The sequence below is a fragment of the Aythya fuligula genome, chromosome 1, assembly GCF_009819795.1.
Source record: "Aythya fuligula isolate bAytFul2 chromosome 1, bAytFul2.pri, whole genome shotgun sequence".
Taxonomy (NCBI): domain Eukaryota; kingdom Metazoa; phylum Chordata; class Aves; order Anseriformes; family Anatidae; genus Aythya; species Aythya fuligula.
The window spans coordinates 80,433,750-80,440,223 of record NC_045559.1 but is presented as its reverse complement, the minus strand read 5'-3'; the positions used below and the strand labels follow the sequence as shown (position 1 = coordinate 80,440,223).

Here is a 6,474-nt window from a genome sequence, read left to right as displayed (position 1 = left end):
GACCTGGTTTCCAGCCAGCCTTCTAGCCCACTTCCCAACCATCCACCAGCACCGAAGGTGATTTTTATTTCCGACACTGCGGCTCCTCGCTGCCCTGCGAAACCTGCTTCTTGCTGCGCGACCCAGTGGGGCCCCGAGGCCCCCTCATCGGGGCTTCCTGAAGCGCTCGGCGCCGCCATGGCGGGCTGGGGCCCGGCGAGGAGCACGGGCGCCGCCCGGCGGGCGAGGGCGGAGAGAGGCGGCCGCTGCCTCGCTCCGGCTGTGGCCCAAGCCCGGCGGCCCCCAGGTGTATTTTGCGTTGTTGCCATCTGTGCTGTGGCTCTGTCACGGTTCAGCCCATGAGCATTTATCCAGCCCTCCCGTGCGGAAAGCACCGCGGCTCCATGTGTAGCAGAGCTGGGCAGAGCTGAGTGGGCGATGAGGAGAGGTGCAGGGTGGCAGCGGGCTTGTGGCTTGTATCAGTCCAGGGCAACATGCTCGAGGCTCTCACCATTTCTCTTGGAAAAAGTCTTGGCCAGTCCGGTGGACTGGATGGCTTGGCAGGGTGAGATTTGGGACTAGGAGGAAGTAGCACAGTCACGGTCATTATCGCATGCTGCCTGGTGCATCTACAGCATAAGGAGGTACCTGCCATGCATGCATGTCCCGTGATGTGGGACCTGAAACCTGCCCCTTTCTTCACTCACTGTTCTACTTAGCGCAGTGCCAAGACACTCCATGATGTCTGTACATAAAACCTTACTTTTAAGTCAAAGGAGCAGAGGCAGCCCCTTAGTGGGGCTGGGGAAAAGTGTCAGGCTTCTCAATAGCCACGTGGAACAGGGACTAAACTTGACATGAGAGGCTGGGAGTGTCTGAACATGCTGCATGTTGCAGTAGTTACCAGTAGTTATCAGCTGCAGCTGATAACATAGGAGGCTGAATATCACATGCGGGACAGAGATGCTTCTTTCTTGTTCCTCTCCAGCCAGCCACCATAACATGTGGATTGTCATTAAACTGACTGTTCTCTGATACCGAAAGAAAGCCAATACCCAGTGTAAAAAGGAGGTTTATTGATGAAAAAGTATACATGATTATGATACAGATCTGAAGAGATATGCCATGAAGGGAAATAAAGAAACAGCCACTAGTACAAACAATATCACAGACTCCCACTGTGCTTAGACAGGTGAAAAGGCCCTTTCTGGGACTTAATGACAGAAGAAAATAGGGTGTTTGATCAATTGTTGAACATACATCATGATCCTGTAGGGGAAAAAAGAAAATAACCTTAATAAGAAAACAAAACAAAACAAACAAACAAACAAACACAAACAAAAAAAAAATCAAACAGCAGGTACGGGATATAAAATACACTTTCAGGATACTGAATAGGCAGCCCATTCTGTGTAAAGCAGATAAGAGCTAGACCAAGGACTGACAGCAAGCTCTGCCCATGCGCCAAGAGAATTTCAGCAGATAACAGCCAGCATAACTGCTACACTGAGCAGCACACAGACCTGGACCTACCCTACAGTAAGACAGCATTGTATATCTAACTAGTCAACACACCACCTCCATGGTTGATGTCATCTCAAATATTTTCCTCAGAATATTCATTAGCTGGCCAGGATGTGGTTTCTTAAGTCCATGTGAAACATCTTGCTTGTGCCCATGAAGCACAGGCTTTGGAGGGGAGGCTTTCAAGGGAGGCTGTAGGTAGAATATAGTTTGTTAAGCACTGTCACTTTTGAGAAGACTCTGAAGGTATTTTACAGTGTCTCTGTTTTTCTGCATTTTGGCTTTCACACTACAGAGAAGCTGAGGCCTTCTCTTGAACAGCACAGAGGTACCTATTTAAACTCCACAGAGCATGTAGCATGGGAGAGGATCTGGTCACTGTCTTTGGCTGCTTTCTGGGAAGCCTGCTAGTGGTTGAAGGCTCCTTTTCTGAAAGTATAGTTATCACTCTTCTCATATGGCCAATTCCTATGTTCATGTTGTTTTATACTTCACCTTCTCACTTTTCTTTTTACTAACTGTTCTCTCTTGTTTCCTTCCCCAGTGCTTCATCCTCATTGCCACCTTTTGTTGTCATTGTTCATTAATTAATTAATTAAATTATTTATTATTTTTTCCTGGCTTTTACTTACCTTTACTAATCAGTCATCCATTTCTGCAACAGCATCTTTGCAAGGTGACATATACTGAGCAACAGCATACTCTTCTGGAAAAAGAGGGAAAGAAATGTTTCCTGGAGACCACTTCTTGTTCATTTCCCTGGTGATGTATATACCCTACATATACTTAATTTGAAGATCCTTGAAGATTCTTGAAATTTCCTTTGTTCTGGGACATACATTTTCATACCTTTCCAGTCATGCCCACTTGTCACCTTGGACATCAGCCCAAGCTCGCTAAAGTGAGATGGATCTTTCCCCTGGCATTAGCTCCAATTCCTAATACAGTTCAGAGGAGTGTTAGTTCCATGAGGGTTGGTTCTCTGTCTCTTACACATGTAGTAATTTTGCTCTCCCTGTCCCTTCCCCACACTTCATGCTGGTTAAAATAAAAAGACCTACCTGTTTCATAGTAATCATAGATCTTCACAGGAGCTGGCTTTGGATGGGTCACTACAAAGTCCTGCTCAACTGAGAAAGTGATTTCTTTCTTTTTCTTTTGCAAGATCTGGGAACCGAAGGACAGGAATCACATAAGACTTTCTATTCATATAACAGTCTTGGAGCAGACAGGGGGATCTGATCAATGATGTATTCCAATCCCAATGATGCCCCACATACAGATACACATTACCTGCCTGCCAAGCTGAAGAAATATTTTCAGAGAGTTCAAAGTGAAACTGAAGAGATGTGTTTCCTATCCTGTTCGTATTACCTTATTTTGTAAGTTAAACACATTTTATTGCCTTCAGGCCAGAGAGTCTTAAAAACTCCCAAAGGATTGAGAGCTTAATTCTCCAGGATCTCCCAAAGGTCAGGACAATCAGGTCTGGTATTCTAATTCCTCCATTTCAGGTATTATGTGTCACCAAGAAACTGTGAACCAATATACACAACTGGGAGATTTAATTTTGTTGTTAGTCCTGCAGGGCTCCAAGCAAATGTACTTTTAATATGCAAATTCTGGTCCAGAGGTTAGATTACAAGTTAGGTTTGGGAATGAACTGGCATAAGAGAAGGAATGGAAAATTTTTCAGGAGAGATCAGGGTATTGTTCTGCATCCTGTTAGAAGGACTGAGTTGTACTAGGACCCTACCAAGGGAACATACACATAAAGGAACCACGTTACTGGAGTTTATCCACTACTTACTGAAAAGAGAATGATTTTTTGATTAATTTATTTATTTATTTATTTTGATTAATTTCTTTCTAGTTTCTAGTAGCTCAGGAGTCAGTTTGAAGCTGTTTGGGGTATAACATAGTTTGAGGAGCAAGCAGCTCAGTGAATAGAGGGCAAAGCTGATGGGGAAGGGAACATAATAATGCACTTTATAGAGTGTATCCTCTCTGTAGGTGTGTATATTACACAACACTTTTATCATTTGTGTAAATAAAATAGCCAGAATTTAGAACTTACATTTTCCAGATAAAGGAGAACATGATTTTTCTTGTATTCTACTTGCATCACTGTGTGGCCATCAACAAGCTTTAAAATAAGGAAATGGAGATAAACTGACATATTAATAAATCATTAAAAAACAAGTGCTATCTTAGAACCTACCACCCTGTGGCTTTGGGATTCATTCTGCTCATAGTCTGGTGTTAATGGCTGGCAGCTGACATTTTTAGAGTCCAAATTTTCCTGAATAGATAGGGGGGACCGAGCAAAAACTGGCACTTAACTTAGCAGAGTTTATGAGCACTTCCCAAGTTGGGATGCACTGCAGTTCTTTAAGGGAAAACTGCCTGCCTACATTGTCATATAGGTTTCCAATCTAGCCTGGTAGATTTCTGACTCTTTCCCTAATAGTAGTCTTAGTACTTCCCTACTTAGTACTTCCCTACTTAGCCAGCTCTGAGTTGCAGTTGCCAGCTTGTCCGGATTTAGCTGGAACCCTTCCTAATTTTTAAAGTGTGAAGGTCTGTGTTACATGCTCACAGCTCCTTGTAGGGCATTCCTCCACACAGCAATGAAGATGGTGCAGCCATACGGACACCTCACAGGTTTTCATAGAATCACAGGATCATTTAGAGTAGAAAAGATCTTTAAGATCATCAGATCCAACCATCAACCTAGCCCTATCAAGTCCACTGTTAAACCATGTCCCTAAGCACCACATTAACACATCTCTTAAATACCTCCAGGGATGGTGACTCCACCCCTTCCTTGAGCAGCCAGTTCCAATGCCTAACTGCACTTTCCATGAATAAATTCCTCCTGAGAGCCAATCTGAACCTTCCCTTGTGCAACTTGAGGCTGTTGCCTCATGTTCTATCACTTATCTGAGAGAAAAGACCAACATCTACCTCACTATAACCTCCTTTCAGGTTGTTATAGAGAGAAATGAGGTGTCCTCTCAGCCTTTTCTTTTCTAGACTAAACTTCCCCAATTCTCCCCGCCTCTCCTCCTAACTCTTGTTTTCTAGTCCCTTCACTAGCTCTTCTTTTCACACCCTCTAGCAAATCAATATCCTTCTTGTAGTGAGAGGCCCAAAACTGAACACAGTACTAGAGGTGCAGTCTCACCAGTGCTGAGCACAGAGGGACAATCCCTTCCCTAGCCCTGCTGGCCACACTATTTCTGACAGAAGCCAGGTTGGCACTGGTCTTCCTGGCCACCTGAGCACACTGCTGGCTCATGTTCAGACTAACATCCCCAGGTCTTTTGCTGATGCGTGACTTCCCAGACACTCTTACCCTAGTTTATCCCCCTCCGTGGGGTTCTTGTGACCCAAGTGTGGGACCCAGCAATTAACCTTGTTGAATTTCATGTGATTGGATGCAGCCCATTCATCTAGCCTATCCAGATCCTTCTGCAGAGCCTTCCTACCCTCAAACAGATCAATATTCCCACCCACTTTGATGCTATCTGAAAACCTTGCACTTTGTATGTGAATTCTTCTTAACCAAGCCTATGTTTTCATGCAGCTCCTGTTGTCACAACTGGATATCTCCTCTGTCCCTGGGATGACGCATTCAATCTTGTTCCTATAGTTTACCTTATCCAGAGAAGACTTAACAGGAACAAAGCCAGAGAGCATCTTCACATCAATAATGACCATGTTGGAGCTACTGCGCTTCCCTGTGTAACTGAAACAACAGAGTGCCCTGTCAGTCTGGACTGTGTTAAGGGAAGCAAATCTCACTTTCTGTTTCTGGCCTCATACAACTGGAGTGAATCACATGCACTTACTGACTGGCTTGTACGGGAGACAATGGGGAGGCCCCTGGTATGAAGGGGTCAAGTATGTACAAGCACCATATGTGCTAATACCAGGGGTATTACAAGGTCCTTTGGGATAAATCTTATAGGCTGATATCAACAACTCTCTCCAGCACAGATCAGCTCATGGTTTATGACTTTAAGCAAAACTGAATATACACAGCAGTCTGCTTGGCACGTCTTGTCAACAGTTCAGATGGTTTGTTGATAGTACGTTACCTGCTTATGAGGACAATATCAAATTTTGCTGGTTGATCCTGTGGGCAGGAAGCATTTGATGTCTGTGCTGAGAGAGAAAATCCAAAGGCCCCCTCAGGAAGGTGAATGTTGTATCTCAGTGCTGTCTGGAGGAGGAGAAAAAGTATTTTTCAAGGAGGCCAAGGGATTTTCTGTGAATTCTAAAAAAGAACATTGGACCTCGTGAAGTTTCCTGGGGACGTTGAAGATCCTTGATTATGTCAAAGATGGACTCATCAGACTTCTGCTCTTTAACAATAAAGGTGCTTGTACCCAGTCACCACCCAGAGAGAAACCAGTTGATGATCAGAAAAGACTCTTTTTTTTGCCATTCTGTGATCCCATCATGGGAGTCAGAGTATGGGACAAGGAAATGACTGTTTGAAGAGTTTAGGAAAATCAAATCATTAGGAAAAATAAAGAGAAATCAGATGGAGAGTCATCAGAAACATGGCTGTATGGCATGCAGAATGTGGGACACAATGAAGAGAAGGGCAGACACTTACTTGCATAAGTACACACCCGGTGCCATTCACTGTTAGGTTGTATTTCCCAGGGACCTCAGGAAGGGGAGTCTGTTGCAGCAGGAGCCTGTTCTCATTGTTGACAGTAAATACCTTCTCAAAAGGCTTTTCGGAAGTGATCTTGACTACATTTTGTGTAATAGAATTGTAGGTGGCCTCACCATAAGCAGCAAGGGCTTGAAGAGCAATGACTGTGTCCTAAAATAAAAGACAATTAGCTACACAGTGTGACTGATGCAGAGGAAATCAAAGTCATGGTTCCAATACAAATCAAAGTCACTTTGTCCTGTCTAAAAAATAACCTGAACTTGTGTATAATTTAATTA

General features: G+C 44.0%; 1 protein-coding gene across 1 annotated transcript in view; it reads right to left on the bottom strand.

The window, feature by feature from the left end:
* Nucleotides 1-2,144: 2,144 nt before the first annotated feature.
* Nucleotides 2,145-6,474, bottom strand: part of LOC116489778 (ovostatin) — a 30,961-nt gene continuing 26,631 nt past the window's right edge. The window contains exons 30-35 of the mRNA XM_032188459.1: nt 6,131-6,346; nt 5,607-5,731; nt 5,164-5,254; nt 3,581-3,649; nt 2,565-2,670; nt 2,145-2,209 (exon numbers count right to left, since the gene is read on the bottom strand). Coding sequence (XP_032044350.1) covers nt 2,145-2,209; nt 2,565-2,670; nt 3,581-3,649; nt 5,164-5,254; nt 5,607-5,731; nt 6,131-6,346 — 672 coding nt within the window. The remainder of the gene's footprint in view (nt 2,210-2,564; nt 2,671-3,580; nt 3,650-5,163; nt 5,255-5,606; nt 5,732-6,130; nt 6,347-6,474) is intronic.